The following is a 22,474-nucleotide window of genomic DNA, read 5'->3' on the forward strand; positions in this document are numbered from 1 at the left end:
AAATGTTAATGCAAGGAGGTGCATTTGACAGCAAAGACCCACTACTAGACTATGGACTCTAGAAGCGTCCTGTATTTAAAAGAAAAAGGCAAAAGGAATACAAGTGGGGAAGATGGCATATCACTCTAACTACTAAAGAGATATACTCCTAGGAGGAAATTTAGAAACCAGAAGTAGGAAGCACAGCGGCCAACAAAGGGAGAAGCCAAAATGATTATTTTTACTGGAGGATACTACAAACCACCCTGATAAAAACAACAAAAGGAAATGGATGAGGAATTTAGTGATGGAAGAGTAAGCGATCTGGGCACGCATCAGTCTGAGCTTTCTTTCTGCTAAAAGCAAAACAGATAACAGAACTTCCCGACTCGCTTTGATCAGTCCTTCTATCAAAAGGTGGAAGTAATAAGGAAAGGCACTTCAATTCTGGTCCCCCAAAATGAGGAATTGTCTGCTGAGGTGGGAGTCATAGAAACCTTGGGAATATGTGAACTCTCCACCTCAGTGTCTAAGAGAAAAGGAGAAGGAACCTGGGCCCAGTCTAACGTACTGTAGACTTTAGAAGAACAGTTTTCAATGAATTCAGAGAAAGAATTAGTAAGATTTCATGGACAAAAATTCAAGAGTGTAAGTCAGCCTAGAAGGGGCTCTCAAAAATAGGCGAGGAAGTTGATCAGGGGAGTCCCTATTAGATGTAAATTAGATAGAAATTAGATGATTTCTCTCAATCAACCTGTTGAGATTATAGGACCTGTGCTTTAGGAAGATCTAAGACACATCTCCCCATGGAGGTGGACATGCCCAATGGCGCCCTGCTTAGAGGCCACAGACAACTCCTAGGATTGGGGCTGTCTCTAAGATGTAGTAAAGACATGACTACTTGCACCTTTCTGAGAGAGCATACAGAACCCCTGATGACTGGCTGCCTGACAGTCAGAAGGGCAGACCCTTATTCAAAGAACCACCCCTCTTCAAGCTCCATTAAAAACAAGCTGGTTCCCCTCTTTCTTAGACTTTGAGGAAAACAGACCCTTACACGAAGTCTGAGAGGGGGACACGAAGTCTGAGAGGGGGAGAGAACCTGTGCCCCTGCACAACAGGTAGTTTCCTTCCCCCAAGGGCAGCAGAAGTACACGGCAGAAGCAGATGTGTGTTTACGTGTAGGTTGCAAATGAAACAGTGAAGACACAAAGACAAAAAGTTCCCATGAGAAAGAAAAAGGAAAAATTGTCCAAGAGACCAAAGTGGATGCACAGGCATACACAAAGGAAATATGAAGGCAAAAATAAAAACAGTTCCTACCTTTAAGGAACTAATATTTAAATGGAATGTACCAGTGAACTATACCTAAGAGAAGGCAGAATCAATACTATAAAGCAGTGCCTACCCTCAAGGAATTTTACCAGGGGCATAGGACTTATACACAAAAATCAATCAGTGACAAATGAGGGACAGACATAGTGATAAGAGAATTTGGGGAAGAATCAAGAGAGACTTCTGTGAAGGATGCAACAAAAGAGTTGCAACCATACTGGACCATTTGAGACAACTGAGCCATTTAGGGAACCTCCTCCCCTAAGGTCCCATCTGGAAATATCCTTTCCTTACAGTCACTACCCCGTAACTTTTAGTTTCATAAGGCCCTATGACTTTTCGTGAAGCCTCAGTAATAGAAAATTCCTACAAAAGCCTGCATGTATTTATTACCTCTGTGACCTTGGAGAAGTCATTTAACTTTCCTAAGAAAGCTTATAGTATAAGAGACCAGACTGGACGATCTCCAAGGTTCTTTCCAATTCTAAACAAATCCTATGTTTCTAAATGGGCCTTGCAAGTTAGGAAGAGAACTCAAGACAACTGGAGAGGAGAAAGAAAAGGCATTCCAAGGCAGGGGACCAAGAAAGGAGACCAGAGCCAGTAACTACATTAATGAGGGGAAGAGGCATAATCATATGACTAATCTAGCTAGATAAATGGACAGTGCTTATTGTGTATACAGAGATAGAAAGATAGAATGGGGATGGGTTGGGGAAGACCTTTAACCTTAGGCTGATGAGTAGATTTCACCCTGTAGGCATTGGAGAGCCACTAAGATTTGTTAAGCAGATAAATGACAGGATGGCAAATTGTATTTGAAGAAAAGATGCTAATTGTCTATGGGAAATTAAATTTGTGGGAACATACCACAGCCCTCCTCATCAGACTTGTCCTTGCAGTCAAAACCCCCATCACATTTCCAGCTTATGTGGATACATTCCCCACTGCCACAGTGGAACTCCAAAGATGAGCAGGGCTTGGACTCCTTGACCAAGTTGTGTCCTCCACAGTTGTCAGGCCATTCATCGGAGCCATCATCACAGTCCTGGTCACCATCGCAGGCCCACAGCTTGGGGATACATACAGTGTTGTTGCACCGGAATGTTGCTGGATTGCAGGTGGGGTCTGGACAATCCAGCTCGTCACTCCCATCCTCACAGTCTCGGTCTGCATCACACACAAAATCTTGGGAGATGCACTTTCCATTATGGCACCGGAACTGGTCATGGGCACATGTCTTAGGGGCTGGGAGAAAAGGAAATCTGGTGATTTTCAAGCATTTCTGCCCTGCCTTGAGTATCTCTTACAATATACCCTTTTGTGTTACATTAAGGAATTTTCTCATCTCAGAAGTGAACATAATTGGGATATAAACGAGTCATGCAGCAACTAGCTTTTATTGGGAAGTTATTATAGACTCAGCATTGGAACAGACACCTTGGGGACAAGTGAATTAGCATAGGGCTATGCCTTATCTCAAGAAGCTTGCATCCTGGATGGGGAGACAGGATTTATATACTTGAAACAATTAGGGGATGGGTACACAAAGAAATGCAATAAAGTTGTGAAACCCTCAAACAGTAAGCATTTATTAAATATTTACTATATATGCTAAGCACCATCATAAGTGCTGAAAATACCAGCCCCCCCCCCAAAAAAAAAGGAAAGAAAAAAAGAAAAAAGGTGTGGAAGAGCTACAGTCTCAGTTAGGGGAGGGAGAGCACCCACTGATGAAATCTGAGATGTGGTAAGACACTTATGTCCAGCTAGGAAAATTGGGAGATTAGTAGGGGACAGAAAAGGGGTAAAAAAACAAAAAAGGCCCCCCGAAGAGGTGGAACTGAAACATAGAGGGCCCTGAAGAATGGGCAGAATTAGAATTTGTATTTTTGCTTTTTTTTTTTGGAGGGGGGAAGACAGGACAATTGGGGTTAAATGACTTGCCCAAGGTCACATAGCTAGTAAGTATGTCAAGTGCCTGCCATCATATTTGAACTCAGGTCCTCCTGACTCCAGGGCTGGTGCTGCCCCATAGCCACCACAGAACTGGAATTTGTGAATGGAGAAGAGAAGGGAGGGTGTTTCAAGAAGGAAATGACAATAGGTAGTGTTGGAGAGTTGAGGGGGAAATGATACTAAACATGTCAGCAGGGAGATTCCCAGATAAATCAAAGTTGATGATTTCAAGACACCAACTGTCACTGTATCCCCGAGACTGCAGTATTCTCAAAAACCACACCAGATTTTCGTTAGCCAACATCTGAGGTCTAAGGTTAGCTCTTATGGATCCAGGAAGTCCTTACAAGAATCCTGTAAATCACATGCCCCCTGCTCAGCACATTTCCATACTTACCACAATCTTGTTCATCTGAACCGTTCTCACAGTCGGTCTGGGAGTCACATTTCCAGGACGAGGGAATACAGCGATTAATTCGGCCCCCACAGCTGAACTCTCCAGGTTTGCAGGTCACAGATGCTACAAAAAACAGCAACAACATTCTTCTAAACAGTGAAAGAGCAAGACTAAGAGGCTGCATGGGGTTGTTGGGGGAGGGGTGCAGGAAGTAGGGGGGGGGAGCCCCTGGGCTAGAGTCCTGGCTCAGCTATTTAAGAATCATGACTTGGCAATTCTTCCCACTACTGAGCTGTAACTTCCTCATCTATAAAATTGGGGGGGGGGGTCCCTAATGACAAGTGCTCATGGCTTTATAATGGAAAAGCAGCATGGTGGAATATTAAGAAGGATGGAAGACCCAAGTTTAAAATTACATCCTAGACATTGGCTGTGTGAACAAGGAAAAGTGACTTAAATCTCTTAGAGTCTCGGTGGTCTCTGTGAAATGGGAACAAGTCTGTCTCACAAGACTGTGGTGAAGAAAACATTCTGTAACTCTGTAACCTCACCAGAGAAATGGGAGTCTTCACGGCAGTGATCCCACAGGATCAACTAACAGCAACCTCGAATGGCTGCTGTGAGGACAGGATCTTGTGAACTATACAAAGTATGACTTAAGTGTAAGGAATTAGTACTGCCAGTAACAAGGGGCACAGTAGATAGGACTCTCCCCTCGGAGTGAGGAAAGTCTAGATCCAAGCCCTATCTCTGATGTACACATAAGCTGTGGGACTGGGGGGGGAGCAGGGGGGGGGGGGCGGTAAGTCACTGAAGCTCTCAGTGACCCAGGCAACACTGTAATATTTTAAGCAGCAGAGCAGGTATCTATCTGTATCTATGGAGGGGGTTTCCCACAATGATGGACTCACAGGTGTAGACAAATAACAAACAAACAAACACACAAAACCAACCAATCCCCCCCCAAAAAAATTATAATTAGTTCACTAGCTTTCCTTTTTAAAGTAAAAAATATATTTTCTTTTAAATTTTATTTATTTATTTTTAGTTTTCAACATTGACTTCCATATAAAATTTTGAGTTCTAAATTTTCTCCCTCTCCCCCAAGATGACGTACAATCTGATAGGGGTTCTACATATACATTCATATTAAATGTTATTTTTTAATTAATTCATTGACTTTCAGTTTAAAAGATATATTTTCAAAAGGAAATACCCAATTACTGTTTTATGAGACAAAATGGTTCCAAGCTATTCTGGGGTATTGTCATTTGGCTGAACTAATTGTTCATGTTTAATAAAAGGACTATTCTCCAAGACAGCCAGGTCTATATATGTATCCACAGCCCACTCACACATTCCTAATTCCTAACAGAGATCAATCGATGACAGCCCTTAACTCCCTTAAATCCTCTTCCTCTCTTTTTCTCCATCATAGTGAGATCATATGTTAGAGACTGAGCAAGATTCTCACAACAACCCCAAAAAGAAGAGTTGCTATTATCACCCCCATTTTATGGGATAGATTGCAGGGGGTCAATGAATTTGGAAGGGGAAAAATTCACATCTGTTTTCAGTAAATTCTTTTTTTTTTTGCTTTTTGCAGGGGGGGGAAGGCAGGACAATTGGGATTAAGTGACTTGCCCAAGGTCACATGGCTAGGAAGTGTCAAGTGTCTGAGTCTGGATTTGAACCCAGGTCCTCCTGACTCCAGGGCTAGTGTTCTATTCACTGTGCAACCTAGCCACCTATTTTCAGTAAATTCTTACTGAAATTTAACATTTCCTTTGATTATGAATTCTAAAAAACCAACATTCTTCTGATGAAGGTTCCATAGGCCTCACCAAGGGGTTTAAGATACAAAAAAGGCTCCTGTTTTAAAAGGTCAAAGGTGACTTACAGCAGGTCTCCAGGGTTTCATCAGATCCATCCCCACACTCGGCAGTACCATCGCAGACCCACTTATAGGAGATGCACCTTCCATCTAGGCACTGGAATTCATTCCTCCCACATTTGTCCACTGCAGCAGCAAAAGAAAGACAAGAAGGGAATACAGGAGATGAACTAAAAGCTTAGCAAGTGGCCTCTGGCAATCAGCACAGCTAAAAATAAAAAGGAAATTGTCAATATCAGTCATGATTGCTAAGTAACAATGCTAATAAACTCAAAGTATCATTAACCCAAGTATCATTAACTAACATTACCATTAATTTAACTAGCTGTCAAAAGTACCCAGAAGCTGTATGTTGTTCAATTGGGTTGCAATCTTACTAAGGACTGCTGTCAGGAGTTTCAACTCCCTCTTCTCAGTTATTGCTGAAACTACAGAATTAGGTCTGGGACAGGTGTCCCAGAACCCCATATAATAAGGAAGAGCTCAACCACAAAGAAATTAAAGAGAATAAAGAATCAAACAGGAAAGTAAAGAAGGACATCCAAATATACAAGTAAAGTAAGTACAAGTAAATAAATTAATAGTCCCTAACCTCTTACTTGGTTTGTAACTATCCAAATAGGAAAAACCAAGTGGATGAATCTCTATAGTCCAGATTATGATAGACAGTTGGATATAAAGCTCACCCATTACTATTTATAGTTTGAGCAGACACTACAAATGAGTTGTGCCATAATTCCTGCCACATGTTAGGCATTTAACATATGCTTGCTGACTTGACCTAGATTTGAAAAGGAGAGTGAGAATGAGATTGCCTTTGGGAAACTACAAAGTTCTTTTAACCCAAGCTTTTCTCTGAAATCAAGGCCCATATTTTCAAAAACCAGTATTCTTCTGGGGATATTGGATGACTGTGCATCATAGGAAGTCACAGTTTCCCAAAGAATCATTACTGAGAAAACCCAAACAATGGAAGGGTATCAAAGAAAGAAAGCATCAGAGAAATGTATGTTTGGGGGGAAAAAAGATGGGCCAAATCACCTAATAAGAACAAAGGATAACTGATGCATTCATTGTTAAGACACACACTATAAAGATCCCAGGAAAAATTGCATGAAGCACCTTAATATGCAGAGTTCTTTGCTGGCTTTATGAGAAGACATGAACAAGGTAAGAGTAATTTAGGATGGGTAGGCAAGGATAGGCTTTGACCTGCATTGCTAGAGAGTATACTCATAGTGATAAGAACACCTATCTATCAGGGTACCAAAGTGGGAACTTCTCTAATTACATGCATAATATAGCGTATGATGGGGCACCTAGGTGGCGAAGTGAATAGAGCACCAGCCCTGGAGTCAGGAAGACCTGAGTTCAAATCCAGCCTCAGACACTTAACACTTACTAGCCGTGTGACCTTAGTCAAGTAAGTCACTTAATCCCAACTACCCTGCCGGACCCCCTCCAAAAAAGTAAAAAAAAAAAAAAATAGCGTATGATGTTTGTGTTGGTGTCTGACGCCCCCATAATATTCTCCTACCCACTAGACTGTGAGCTCCATGAGCAAACACTGTTTTAGCTATTAAAAAAAGGAAACTTCCCACAGACAAAAGGAGGAAATTCTCAAGCATAGTCGGCACTTGATGTACATCTGTTAAACCTAGTTGAGTTAGAGCTAAGATTAAAGGAGAAAATCATGTACAATCTAGGAGTGGATGTTATGGAAATGAGCAAGAATTATACTTACATAGTTTAACTCAAGTCAGTCAATAAGCACTTATTAAATGTTTGCTGTGTGCCAAAGCACTATATTAAGCCTCGGGAGTACAAAGCAAGGTAAAAACATGGTTCCTGCCTCAGGAAATTCACATTCTAATAGGAACAATGAGCAAAAAAAAAAAAAAGTTGTACATACAAGTTATACATGGTGATGCGGAAGCAAATCTTGCCTAGTTGAGGACAAGAGTGAACTTTCAACTGGGCTCTCATCCCTACAGAGCCCCTTTTGCTGAACTCTTGAGTGACATCTGCCCCCAACTACTCCCACTGGCAACTTCTGTCTGGGAGTGTTTAGCAATTCAGCAATGGTAGCCATGCACCTGAAAGTCACATAAGCAGCAGGGAGACTGTTCTGAGCTCACCTGAAAACAAATGCAAACGACAAGCCTGAAGACAATGGTTCACGAAGCCCCTTTTCTCAACTGGTCAGTGAATCAGCAACAGGTCCATCCAGATCACAAAAGGCCTAGCAACCCTGACTACCAGGCTTGCCCCTGATTCATGGCTGAGCTGCTCACCTGGCTTTGAGTGAGTGTGCCTTTAGCTAATGAGAGTTAGCAGGCATACAGCACCTCAAGGTTTGCATAGTGTTTTATGCCCATTATTTCATTAGATAATCACAAGGATCTTGTGAAACAGAGTTGCTGTTATTATCTCTGTTTTACAGATGAGGAAACTGAGGGGCGCTATTTGCCATGGGATGCTTAGTGTCCAGCACTTAGCATGATTCGAAGACGTGAATAAGAAATGACCAGGCCATGTGGGTAGTTCAAGGAAGAATGATGAACTCCATTTATTGATTCTCAAGCCAAGGTTTTTATAGAGCAAAAGAGACAAAGGAAGGGGACTCAAGTTTTCTTATCATTATCTTAGTTTGTTATATCCTGAAAGTAGCACAGAATAGATAATTTGATAAGGATTTGTTATCTAGGTAACTAAAGTCTTATGGTAAGACCTTTGATCTAGGCCTCAGGTATCTGCTAAAGTAGCCATAGTCATAAATGGATACAATTGAGAGCAAACTTCAAAGCCAAAGCTGCAATCATCAAAAGACATCACGTTTAGAGTTGACCACCCAAAGATACCTGAGTGCTGGATCAAATATTTTAGCTCTCAATAACTAAAATCTTGGGGTATAGCCTATTGATCTCAGAATTCAAGTAACATCCTTGTAAGTATAACCTATAACAAAGAACTCGGGAGCTAACATGATGAAAAGTCACATCTCAAAGAGATTCTTGTTTTAAAGTCCACTATTAGGATTTAATATCTGATTCCTGAACCAGGCTTTTTTGGCTCCCCACAGGCTGAGAGAGGTTAAATGATTTGCCCAAGGTCATACTGCTAGTAAGTGTTTTAAGGCAGGATTTGAACTACAGGATATCAAAAAATTAGAGCTAGAGAGGACGCTGAAGATCATCTAATCCAATCCTTTCTTTTGCAGATGAGGAACTGAGGCACAAAGGGGTAAGTGACTTACCCAAGGTAAAAAGGTTACAAGTGACAGAGCCTGGATTTGAACCCAGGTCCTGACTCCAAATTCTTCCGCTGACTCTTGGTTTTACTTATTTCCATTACTCAACAGTAGGTCAGAGTTGTGGTTGGGCTGGGGTGTAGCTGTCCAGGCTGCCCTTTCATCTATAAGGCGAATAAGCAGATATGGAATTCCAACCTAGAGCCTCTGACTCCTAATCCAGCCCTCTTCACCTCCTAATAGCATGAGAGCTGGAGGGGGCCATAAAAACTATCTATTCCAATCTCTTTTTGCAGATGAGGAAAAGTGAGGCTTGTTCTACACACCAACACGGACTCAATGCCTCCAGCTCCCTCCCCAAAAACTCTTTGTTTCTTCTAAAGAGCTTCCCACGATGGTTTATGGGACACTTGCTTACAGAATCTGCAAACATTCTCTCAATTCATTTCAAAGCATTTATCCAGGCTCCTTTTTGGGCAGTCAGTATATTTCCAATATTTCAGTGTCTTTTAAATGGAATTGAATCCTACATGCTCTTTGTTGAGGAGCACAAAAAATATAGGTTCCTGACTTCTGAGAATGTCCATCATACAGGGAGGGAGAGAAGAAAAGTAAGAGAATTATCTGAAGTACTAAGCAGAGAATACTTTGTCTTTATTTATCTACATTTGTGTTCTAATTGTCCCACTGCAACCTTCCCCCTAAAATGTATACTTCATGACACAGGGACTTCCATTTTGTCTCTGTATTCTCAGAAATAAGCTGCACTGCAGGTCCAATGGTTGCTCAACTTAATTTAACTAAAGAAGAAGCCATATGACATGGTGGAAAGACCCAGTGGCCCTGGGTTCATATGTAGACTCCGCCCTTTACCAGCTTTATAATCTCAGGTAAGTCTATCTTTTGGATCCTACTTTCCTCATCTGTAAAATGAGTAACTTGGATTAAATGACAACTGAGGACCCTTCCAACTCTAAATATAAAACCCTAGGCTAGGAAGAGTTGGGAAAACCTGACTGCTACTGGGCAAATCTTTTTTTTTTTGGAGGGGGGAGGGTAGAGCAATTGGGGTTAAGTGACTTGCCCAAGGTCACATGGCTAGGGTTTTTTTTTTTTTTGGGTGTGTCAAGTGTCTGAGGTCAGATCTGAACCCAGGTCCTCCTCACTCCAGGGCTGGTGCGCCACCTAGCCGCCCCAACTGGGCAAATCTTAACCTCTCTCCAGCTGAGTTTCCTCTTATGACAAGATGGGATATGATGGTCCCTGAGCACCTTTAAATCTATGATTTTAGGAAAGGGGGAAAGGAATACATGTCAGTGACCCTAGGGAAGAATGGCAATCAGAATGTCAGAAAGGGTTTAAGTCTAGGAGAAGACTCTTACTATTCCAAACCTTGTGACCTTAGTCAATTCAATTAAAGAATGCTTTTTAGGGGCAGCCAGGTGGTACAGTGAATAGAGTGAACAGAGAACTGACCCTGAAGTTGGGAGGACCTGAGTTCAAATCCAACCTCAGACTTCCTAGCCATGTGACCTTGGGCAAGTCATTTAACCCCAATTGCCCTACTCTCCTCCCTCCAAAAAGCAAAAAAAAATTGCTTTTTAAAGGGGTGGCTAGGTGGCACAGTGAATAGAGTACAATCCCTGGAGTCAGGAAGACCTGAGTTCAAATCTGGCCTCAGCCATGTGAGTTTGGGCAAGTCACTTAACCCCAACTGCCCTGTATTCCCCCCTCCATAAAGAGGAGAAAGGAAAAAGAATGCTTTGTAAAATGCCTGTACATTCTCCAGAGTTGCAATTATTTCATTTCATTGGGACGAATTACTTTCAGCATATCACCAAATGGACAAGATGACTTTGTTTGGAGACATAAAGAAGGGTAGGGAGAAACAGGTTTTAAAACTGTCTATCTCAAATGTCACTAGCTCCAAACAAAATATATGTGCTTCTGATACACACACACACACAATTTTAAACCAGAAATACACTTTTAATAGTACCTGTTGTACACAGTACATGTTTAATAAATGCTCTATCTATTCATCCCTCTCTTCTATCTCCCTGCCCAATATCTAATTTCCATGAAAAGTAGGGACGGCACCTTTCACATATTAGGAATTTAATTAAAATCTCTATTGAATGAATGAGTGAATGAGATGGAAAGAGTATCATAATGAAAGTCAACATTATTGTCTAACTTTCTCCATGAGCTTGGACAAATTACTACCCTTCACCAAGTATCAAGTTTGCTTTTCTATAAAATGAAGAGACTGGACACAGACTCCTCTGGAAGTCTGGTGAAGCTCAGGGACCCCTTTTCAAAATGTTTGTAAATACATAAAATAACATACATTGGATTTCAAAGGAAATTAATCATGTTGAAATTAAGATGTAATCTGTTTTCCCACCCAAGTTCAAGGACCCCCTAAAATTACCCCAACAACCCAGGGTGGGGTAAGGCGGGGCTCATTCCCTGGATTCCAAGTTAAGAACCTTAGATTTGCCAGATGAATTGTAAAGCCCCTCTTCCTAGCTTGACATGTGGGGTATAAATGTTAAATGTTAAAGAATTAATGTTAAAAGAGCTGATAATGCAAAATTCAATTCCCTAAACATTAAGAATGAATGAATACAGGGGCAGCCAGGTGGCTCAGCCAGTAAGAGCACCGGCTCCAGTGTCAGGATGACCTGGGGATCAAATCTGGGCTCAGATACTTAGCACCACACCCAGAAATAACTGGCCCTGTAACCTTGAGCCAGTTACTTAACCCCATGGCTTTAAAAAAAAAAAAAAGAATGAATGAATAGGTGCCTCATTTTATGGCTTAGGTCCAGGAGGTCAAGCTTCTTGTCCAAGGTCATACAAACTGTCAATGTTTCCAAGTGATCCTAGATACAGAGCTAGAAATCTCATGTGACCATGCAGACCAACTCCCTCCTTTTACAGATAAGGTAACTGAAGACCTGAATGGGGAAATCCTTTTCCCAAAGTCACTGAGGTAGAAAGTGGAAGAGCCACAGATTCCACCCCAGGTCCTCTGACTCCAAAGGCCATGAACTTCCCTCTCCCCCCAGTTGCCTTGGGCTCCCAATTACCCAAGGCTGAAAAAACACCTTCCCCTGATCTAAAGAGAAGGGAAGCCATCTTTATTTAAACAAAACACAAACTGTAATTCATCACATTTTTAAAGCAGCAACTTCTCCAAGTGAGTTGAACCTGAAAAGTAGCTGGGTTTTACTCAAGATGAAAGAATCTGACACAAGCCAATCAAGTTAGGGAGCTATCTTACTGGTATGGAGGCCAAGAAATCAGTCTGTGATCACCATTACCAATGGATAAAGTTCAGGAAAAACAGAAAAGCTCAAGCTAGCATAATAATCATTTGTTTTTCAGTCTGTCTGACTCTGTTACCCTATTTGGGGTTTTCTTGGCAAAGATGCTGGAGCAGTTTGCCATTTCCTTCTCCAGCTCATTTTACAGATGAGGAAACTGAGGGAAGAGAAAATGGATCAGCTAGGGAAAGTTGTTACAACTGTCCAGTAAATGCTAGGGGAAATGGGAGAAGCCCATGGAAAAACAAATTGACATCAGAAGAGTGAATCGAGACATTTCTGAGAGTTAGGAGAAAGGCATCATGGTGTAATGGGCAGTGCTGGAACACAAATCAGAAGACCTGGGTTTAAACCTGGTTTCAGATACTTACTAACTGTGTGACCCTGGCTGAGTCACTGGCTGAGCTGCAGTTTCTTCATCTGTAAAATGAGAGAGTACTCTAAATTGTTGTACCTAAAGGTATTGTCAAGTGAACCAGAAAACTGGTAGGGAAGACAATGAGTGGGGTTTTGTACAGATCCCGTGTTGTTAGACTGAATGCAACATGCAGAAGAATGCTGGGTTCCAAACCCAGTTCTGACTCTTCCTAGTTGTAGAGGCCATGGGTCTCTGAGCCTCAGTTTCCTCATTTTTGAAGTAAGGGAACTATGGCTTGCCTACATGCTTCATAGGACTATTGTAGGGGTAAGGGGAAGGAAACCCATTGTAGTTCTTAAATGTGAGCTGATCTTAATTGTATCATTCAATAACCCCAGGGATATGAATGGCATTTAACTATCACTTGTGGAAATGCCACATGACACACTCTGGAGAGATTTATTCAGTTTGAAGAGATTTATTCACATTTCTGATCTTCAGAGTTTTAAAGGAAGAAAGCTGGAGCTTTTATACCACTCCCCCTTCTTGCACAAGAGAATGCCAATACTGATTTCTAGATACTTATCAGCTGTGACTCAGAAAAAGGCCACTTCCCCTCTCTCACCTCTCTTTGCTATTTCCTCACCTACAAAATAAATGTTTAATACAGATGGAAAAGAGACTGGGCTTCAGGGTGGGGAAAAACACAGAGCAAATAAATGGCTTTTAATTAAATTTTATACCTCTTTAAAATAAATATATAGTTTAGTTTTTATGGTCTAATTATTAGTAATAGCAATAACTTAATCCCTCTAACACTTTTTTTTTTAAAGCAATTGGGGTTAAGTAACTTGCTCAAGGTTACACAGACAGTTATTTCTGGGTGTAGTGCTAAGTATCTGAGCCCGGGGTTCAATCTTCAGGTTATCCAGACACTGGGGCCGGTGCTCTTACTCACTTCGACACCTGGCCGCGCCCCCCTAACACTTTTAAGGCTAGCAAAGTGATGTCCTCACAACAATTCTGTTATATGGAGAATATCATATGGTTATTATCCTCATGGAGTCAGGAAGACTTGAGTTCAAATACAGGTTCAAGCTATATGTGACACTGAGAGCAAGTCATTTAACCTCTGTTTGCCTTGCCTCAGTTTCCTATCTGTAAAATGAGGAGAATAGTACCCACCTACTAGGGATGTTGTGGGAATCAAATTCGGTAATAATTGTAAAGTGCTGGCACAGTACCTGGCACATACTAGTGCTATAAAAATGGTCGCTATCCAACACTGCTCAATGATTAACTATGACTGACTTAGCTCTTCCTCAGCAACACAATGATCCAAGACAATTCCAAAAGATTCATGATGGAAAATGCTGAGAAATGGGGTGACTAGGTGGTACAGTGAATAGGGCAATGGCCCTAGAGTCAGGAGGACCAGAGTTCAAATCCAGCCTCAGACACTTAACACAAAAAAACTAGCCCTGTGACCTTGGGCAAGTCACTTAACCCCAATTGCCCCTCCAAAAAGCAAAAAAAAAAAAATGCTGAGAAAGACCTGATGCTGTCTGAATGCAAATTAAAGCATTTTATTTTCTCTCATTTTTTCAGTTTTTTCCTTTTGCAAACTGTTTCTTCTTTCATAACATAGAATAATATGGAAATACCTCTTACATGATTGTATATACAGCCTGTATCAAATGACTTACTGTCTTAGGGAGGGGGAAAGGAAGGAGAAAATTTGGAACTCAGAATTTTACAGAAAATGAATGTTAAAAATTCTTTGTATGTAATTGGAAAAATAAAGTACTATTAAATTTTTAAAAACCATTAAAAAAGAAATGCTAGCTACCACTGTTCTTATTATTTTACCCATGAGAAACTGAGCTACATCAAGATGAAGAGGGCTGTTCCAAACAACTCGTGAAGTATCAGAGGCAGGATTAGAAGCCCCAAATATCCAGAATTTCTGGTTACCAATTTGTATTTGTTGCAAGCTGTTAAAAGGTTTAAATTTCTAAAAACCATTTAATTGCTTAACTTACTAATCACTCTGGAGGATGGGACTGGAAAGGAGCTTCGAAGTCCCTCCCTGCAGAAACATTCTACACATCTGAAACTCTGAGCTGCTGGAGGACAGGAAGTGCTGAGTGAGGACATTTCTCATGCTCTGTCATCCAAGGAGGAGCTAAAGTCACCCCACTGACTCAGAGGCTCAGGTCAGCCCTTCCTGTCTGAAGATGAAGAGGAAGGACAGAATTTGGCAGAACTGGTCCATCTTTTTACAACATTTGAACAAGGATGTGTCATATCAAGTAAACAAAACCTCCCAAAGGAGAATTTCCCTGAGGGGAAATGACAAGCATTTATTAAGTGCCTCTATGTGCCAGTCATGCTAATCACTTTTATTAGTGATATCTGGGAAGTAGGAAAGCAGGGTTGTTTTGGTTGTTTGTCCTTTATTCTCAAAGAAGATCATGCCACAACAAGCAAGTGAATTGGATTTAAGTGCAGCCACCAGCCTCACTTTCTCCTCCGGAGCCATCTGGGTCCAGTGGCAAGAGTATGGAGAAGAGAAAGGAAGCAGGGGAACTTCTCTAACACGTACCTATCCAACTTAGGAGGACATTTTTTGGTCTAACCATAATATTGATGCCAGATAAAGAAGCTATTATGATAGTCTAGTCAATAATGAGGGCCTGATCTGGCTTGGCAGAAGATGAAGGGTGGGAGAATAAGAGTGGCAAAACAAAGCAAATTAAGGGATGTGGAGAGTGAGGGAGGAGGTAAGAGGTTGTGACCTCCAATGTCATCAGATGTCTAAGATGCAAGTAGAAGATCTTAGTCTTCATATTTTAACAATGTGAATACAAAAAAGATTATTAACAAGATGACATTCTAGCTGAAATGTTATCAACCAAATTAAGCTGAAGACTGCATTAGAACTTCAAAGGATCTGGATTGAATACTCGCTCCCTCACTCTGCTGCTGAGAAGGAAGGAATAAGTATTTCTTTATTAAAGGTATTTATTAAATTTATTAAATACCTATTATGTCCCAGACACTGTGCTAATAAGTGCTTTTTTACAAGTATATTCTCATTCGAACCTCAAAACAAACCTTCAGTTGTTCAGTTATGTCCATTGGGACCCCATTTGGGGTTCTATTGGCAGAAATACTGAAATGGTTGGCCATTTCCTTCTCCTGCTCATTTTATAGATGAGGAAATTGGGTTCAACAGGGTTGACTGCCCAGATGCAGTGCTCTACTCAATGCACCATCGTGCCCGTGTTGAATAAGCTGTTTCACCTGCCTGGGCCTCAATTTCTTTTTTTTCTTTTTGGAGGGCAATTAGGTTTTAAGTAACTTGCCCAAGGTCACACGGCTTTTGTTTGTGTGTGTTAAGTGTCTGAGGCTGGATCCGAACTCAGGTGCTCCTGACTCCTGGCTGGCACTCTGCTCACTGTGCCACCTAGCTGCCCCTGGGTCTCAATTTCTTTAACTGTAAAATAGGGAGTGGGATTGGGCTAAAGATCTTCAACCTCTAAACCTCCTATCGTCCTCAGCATGTCAGACACTACTGCACCCACCACCAAGTAAGGAAGGATGGATGGGTGGGTGCTAGCCCACCATCACCCCCTCCCCAAGTGTGCCTGGATAAATTTTGTAAAAAGGGAACCAAGAAAGGACATCTAGCTGTGCTAGGGGAGCACTTCTCTAATTGGTCAACAACAATAACAAAAAGGCAACCAGAAAGTCTCATGCTTAACAAAAAGAAAACCACCAACCCTGAATTTTTGCTTTGTTGCCCTCAGGCAAATGAAGTGGTAGCTGCTTTCTAAGACTTTTTCTTCCTCTCCCACCACACCCCGCCCCCAAGGTAAATTAAGAGATTTTAATGCAGTTTCCTAAATATATGGTGAGCCAGATCTGGGTTCAAGCATCTTTTCTGACTTATACTGGCCGTGTACCCCAAGCAAGTCACTTAACTTCCTAGAACTCTACAGGACCCCAAGTGATAAAGCAGCTATCAATGGAGTGCAATGTCTTTATCTAGGATACCCTAAACCAGTGAAGTCACAGGTGTCCCCCATCCCTCACCACCAATGGGCAACTTCCAAACTAACTCTCAGATTTTGCAAAATGTTCTAGAAAGGAAGCCTGAGTCTCCAGCCTTGCCCGGCATCAGTCATTTTGTCTCTCCCTCTCTCTCCCTCCTCCCCCTCCCCACCCCCATCAATGGCCAGGCCCCACACTAACTGCTTACTTCCACAATCTCTTAGCAACTACCTGTCAACTTACCTGACAGAAGCTATTAGGCTAGCTTAATGTACACTTTGGATGGATTTCAAAAGGCCTGAGGCTACATCTGGGCCACGATGGGTGAAAACCAACTATACTTTAGCTTAATCTCCACTTGGCGGGGGAAACCCACCCTAGAATTAGTGTTAGATTTTTAGGATCATGTTTTTAGAGCTAGAAGGTACCTGAGAAGGCATCTGGTTTTCTGTATTAATGATACACCAGGTAAGTAAATACAAAGTATTCAAAAGGGAATGGGAGGAGAGTGGGGAGAAGAGACGAAAGGAATCCAGGACCTACTCCCATCTCTTTCCTTTGCCAATTTAATGCTTCTGGGAACGTAATTACAGAGGATCTCTCTGAAGACCCAACTAGGATAAACTTACAAAGTGCTCTAAGATTTAACAGGGAAGTTCTCTAATTTCCCTAGGTGTAGGTGTGACCCATGAAGGGATTTAGCCAAATATTCAAAAAATACTCATTGGTGGCTTTTGATCAAGAATAACCATCTTCATGCCCAACATGGATAGGCACTCAATGAATTTCGCCAAAAATGCCCAGGACTGCCTTTCCTACACAAAATGTTAGTTAACCTTGTGGGTCATCTACCTGAAAGCAGAGAGGCAAGGAACAAGCAAGGAGGCATTTTGGGCTGCAAGAAAAGCAAAAATCTGCAGGATGTGTAAGAAAAGGTAATGAATAGCTGATGATAAAGTAATTAACAATAAGGGAATTAACATCTACTCTGGGAAGATTTTCCAAAGCCCAGTTGGCTGTGACCCTTCTTCAGAAGATCTCAATCACAGAGTATATAACTATGTTCAACAATCTCAATTTCCCACATTCAGTATCTCAGGAGTCCGAGAATCTGGTTTCAAATCCTCCCTCAGCTACCAGTACTTAATACAAAGCACCTTAAGGAGCTGTTCAGAATAGAGATGAGATAGAGTTATCTGTCACAGGTAAACTGTTATCTCTATGTGTGCTACCACTATTATCTGTATGACCTTGGACAGTTACTTAATCTCCCTGGCCTTATTTCCTCTCCTGTAAAATCAGGCGGTTGGACTAGATGACCTCTAAAATCCCTCTCATCCCTAAATCTAACAAGGCACCCTGTTTATTAGGGTCCAAAGACAATAAGACTAAGTCCCTCCCCTCAAAGCCCATATGTAGCATTTGCTCAGGTGAGGTTGGTGTGTACAAGTCAATATGACTTTCTGGACCAGGAAAGAGGCCCTGCCCATAACAGCTAGGTGGGTTATTGATATCACTAAGTATAGTAATAAAGGCCTAATAGCTGATTAACCAGTCCAGTCAGACTGGTCACAGCTGAAATCTCAGATTTTGGTGAGGCTCAGTCAGACCCACAAAACCAACATTTTTTTTTTCCATTAAAAGCCCAGAATTTTTTTTTTTTAAACTAATAAACTGAGCCATTTGCTTCCAACACAGCTTATAATCTTCTTATAGGCTTAGGTGGCCATGAGTGGGAAGAGGATCACTTAACTATTAAGACTATTATTATTATTATCCATCAGAAGCCCTTAAAACCATTACTACAATTTTAGAAAATGCAGCTGAAGAAAAGGGTTCTAAACTTAGTATCTGGCGGGGTTATCTGAACATCCCAGATCCCCAGTTGCTACCAAAGTTAGAAATCTTCAGGGCAGGTGTGAAAGGTCTTACAGGTTTGAGCCTTTAATCTTATAGAGCCAGGGACTACCATTCTTGCATTTACTTTTATTGCCATGGGGAATAAAAACAAGAAGCTTGAAGTTGATCCCATCATTTTTATCAGTCTCTGCAAAGATTAAGACTTTAAAACTCTGCAAACTGCCGGAGCTCTTGGCAATCGCAAAGAAAACAAAGTGGTGCGAACCGTTAACAAAGTGTTTGCTAAAGCCACCAGGCTGGGGTTTGGAACACTTGGCCCTAGAAGTACCGTCCCCAGAGAGCCCTGACTTTGAGAGGTTTGAGCAGACTTATCCTTTTGTCCTTAAGAGGAAATTACCCGTAGGGGCGCTAAAACGGCTTAAGGTCCAAGGACTGGCAATGACTGAGGGACTTGGTCTGGGAGACAGACACGAGTCCCGACTCTCTGGCTTAGCCAGGTTTCTTCCCCTCTTTGGGTATCAGTGTCCCCATCTGTATCCCCAGTACCTAGCACTGCCTCTCGCATGGTAGATGCTTAATAACGGGGAATTGAATTGGATTTGTAGGAAGGGCATTTTCCATGCTCCCTTTAAACTCGGAACCCTACAGACTAGTCTGAAGGAGATGGCATTTGAGGGTTTCGGTCACTCCAGAATGGAAGCAGGAGGTCAGGAGTCCAGGGGGTCAGAAACAGGAAGCGAAGCTAGGAAGCTCACCCTTCTCTCAACCCCTCCCGGAGACTTCCCGGAGGTCCGAACCGGCGCGGGGCTGGGAGGTGCCACGCGGGAAAACCCACTCCTCTCATGCCGTCCCTGGCCCCCATTGGCCAAGGGGAGTGGCTCGAGGATCGCCAGTTCCAGAGGCACCCAATGGGAACGACCCCACCCTTCCCCCTTCCACACGGGATGGCGGGGGAGGGGGGGTAGAGGTGGAATTGAGGAAGCTGAAGGTCGGGGCGCGGAAGCCCTTGAGGGCAGCTAGACCAGGGACTGCGGTTTCGGAGCCCAGCGGCCTAGAAGGAGGAGTAATTTTGGTTTGAAACAGGAGGAGGAATTTTGGAGGCCCCAGGCCAGGGACGGAGGAGGAGGAAGAGCCCAGGGGCCCGTCAGCCTGGGCGGGGCCAGGCTGAGGGGAGAGACCACGACTCTTCCAGTGGAATAGGGCGGACACTGGGCACTTCAGTCCCACCGCCTCCTCCCACGCGGGCCCGCCCCTAGGGATTGCATACCTAGGTGGGAGGAGGGGAGGGGCGCGAAGTTTTCTAAGAAAGGGGAGGACCCCTAACGAAAGAAAGTCATAGAGGACTAAAAGAGGGGATATTAGATCCCAGAGGTCACCAATGTAAACCAACCCTCCCCCAACTTTTACACAAGAGGAAACTGAGCCCCAGAGAGAATTTAGACCTGGAAGGGGCCTCATTTTCACAGATGAGGAAACTGAGGCCCCGGAAGGTTAAGTGCTTTAAAAGTCCCTAGGGGAGCGTGAGCATCAGCGGTGGTTGGTTTAAAGCCTGAGTTGTCACAATCCAATTGGGTACGCCAGTTCATCAGTGGCAGGGGCCAGAGTGAACTCCACATTTGCACCATTCCTGTCCCGCAGTCCTCGGCCTTCAGATTCCACTAATGCGAATGCTCAGGGCCACCTAGTCCTTATTCCATTGATTCTAGCGTAGAGCATCCGCCATCCCCATCCCTGGGAATATGTGCTCCAAGCAAAATCTCCGATTCCACTCTATCTGCCAAATGAATGAGCAAAGGATGTCCAAGTGACTGTGAGGGTGGCGCGCTTCTACCGGCTTTCGATGCGCCTCCCTCTCTGAAAGGCCGCTGAGAAACAATGAATGAAAGCATGAGAGACAGACACAGACAGGCAGGCAGGCAGACAGAGAGAGAAAGGCTCGGAGGAAGCTCTAGTCTTTGGAGATCGTAGGGTTAACTATCTCCAGCAGGCAGAAAGACATTCCAACTCAGCGAATGGGAACCGCAGCTCTGTACGGTAGTGGCTAGTACAAAGCCCACCCCTGTCCCCCTCCTTCCATTTCCGACCGGCTTTCAGCAAACCATGAATAACAGAGAAACTTTCTTCTTATGACACCATCCAGCCGTATCTAAGCCTCCCGCCCATGGTAATGCCATTACTAGATAAATTCACGATTTCCACCAGAGATAATGTCTTTTAAGCTCTCAGAAAACAAATAGTATTGTGGCTAGTTTATATTTGCATCTCCAGGTCGAGCCCTAGCACACAGAAGCTTACTAAAAGTTAGTCCAATTGAAAAGCAAGTAAAACCGACTCCAAATTAATTGATCTTCTTAGCACTTTCTAATAAAAAGAAAAGGTTAAGATCCGTTTCGCGGTGACTGTGAGAAACACAGCCTGAGCCACAGGACTCAGAGGCATAATAATAACGCAACATTAACAAACATAGCCCTCTAACCAATAAGCCCGTCAAGAACTTTCCAAGTCCCAGTCAAAAGAAAAGGGGCTGGAGGGAAGCTTACCTGCTTTCGTTGCAGTAGGCAGAATCAGAATGACAAAGAGCCCTGAACTCAACAATACATCTAAAGCTCTTAAGTTTTTCATGCTTCCTTCTCCCCCTTTTGGCTTGCTTTCTTTCCCCCCGGCTTCTATTGTGTCCGATGCCAACAGTTGGTTCTAACTGGGCTTTAAATTTTCGAAGGAAACCCAGACGTGACTTAACACGTCTGTAAGAGAAATGTTTGGGAGGCAGGAGTTATTTGCAGAATTTCAATGTGCGGCTTCGATGAGGGGGAGGAGTTTGATGTGGGGTGATTTTCAAAAATCTTCACCTCACAGAAGGAGGAGGAGTTTCCAACGCATGATGTGACATAGGCACCCTCTTTAACCCGTGAAACCCTGACTGCAAGTGAACAGTTTTCCAGAGCCCCCTGGCAACCCTTTCTGAGCCCTGGGAAACGTTTGCTATGTGTCTTATCGCTGCGCCTTGGTACTGCTACCCACATGCTCGAAGAGGGTACATCAACACCTGTACTCCTTAAAACAGTTTCCCTTGGGCTCATAATGAATGCCCAATAACCACGGATGTAGCTTTCTCTTCCTTAAATGGCTACAGGTCATGACTGGCTCTGATCCTCACAATGATATTCCCCTTGACTTCCGAATTCCTGTGTGTGGAGTAGTTAACCAAAGCAATCACACCAGTAAAGCTGCAAGGTATTTTCCGATTTTACTATGACTTAGGCGGGTTGAATTGCCTTCCGACCTCCAGGCTAGAAAGCATTACGAGAAAAGCCGCACCCTTCCAAAAACAAAACAAAACAGAAACAAACAAACAAAAAAAAAAACCCCACCCCTCCGCCGTAGCTGGTGTTTAGAGCTTAAATCTTTCTCCTCCTGGGAAGTGAATTAGACCGAAGGTGAAGAAAGAGGTTGAACAGGCTAGTTACCCAAGTGAAATCAAAACAAAAAAGCAACCTCCCACTCCCAATATCTGGCTTTTCCCATAGAATGTTTGTCCTAGGCTACCCTGGTGCTTATTCAAAACAAGCCTAGTTCATTCTCTCTTCTCCTCCTCTCCCATTACTTTGTATCTAGTCACCCACAGCCTGACCTCACCTCACCAGTATGTTAAACTCTTCGAGGGTAAGGACTCTCACCTTTTTGTCTTGCATCCCAAGTGGCCCAGAATAGTATCTGGGACTTAGCATGCAGTTACTGTCTGAGGCTCAGGGAGAACCTAGATCCAGGTCTGGAAAAGACCTCTAGAGGCTGGCAGACAATAAGCCCTTATTAAGCCCTTACTGTGTGCCAAGCACTGTGCTAACTAGAGTTATTTGTTGAATTGAAAGCAATAGTTATTAAGCTAATCTTGTTGCCAAAGGACACTTACTTGAGGGGTGCAAATGCCGAGCCCCTTTCCCAAAGCCCTGAAACTCCTTTGGACTTGGACTCCAAGAATGAGAGAGGATCCTGAGGTCCTGCCAACTGAAAAGAGGGTAGACAGTAAGTAATAAAGGGGGCATGGTGAGTAAAT

At 42.9% G+C, this 22,474-nt stretch overlaps 1 protein-coding gene across 2 annotated transcripts in view; it reads right to left on the minus strand.

The window, feature by feature from the left end:
* LDLR (low density lipoprotein receptor) overlaps positions 1-21,270 on the minus strand; it is a 41,552-nt gene extending 20,282 nt beyond the window's left edge. For both annotated transcript variants that reach the window (XM_069083041.1, XM_069083040.1), the window contains exons 1-4: positions 20,961-21,270; positions 5,571-5,690; positions 3,671-3,793; positions 2,185-2,562 (exon numbers count right to left, since the gene is read on the minus strand). In XM_069083041.1, coding sequence (XP_068939142.1) covers positions 2,185-2,562; positions 3,671-3,793; positions 5,571-5,690; positions 20,961-21,042 — 703 coding nt within the window. In that variant the 5' untranslated portion in view covers positions 21,043-21,270. The remainder of the gene's footprint in view (positions 1-2,184; positions 2,563-3,670; positions 3,794-5,570; positions 5,691-20,960) is intronic.
* Between the last annotated feature and the right edge of the window lie 1,204 nt (positions 21,271-22,474).

This window comes from Petaurus breviceps, unplaced genomic scaffold (assembly GCF_028583685.1).
Source record: "Petaurus breviceps papuanus isolate PSGF00001 unplaced genomic scaffold, PetGlider_PUasm1.0 172, whole genome shotgun sequence".
Classification (NCBI taxonomy): domain Eukaryota; kingdom Metazoa; phylum Chordata; class Mammalia; order Diprotodontia; family Petauridae; genus Petaurus; species Petaurus breviceps.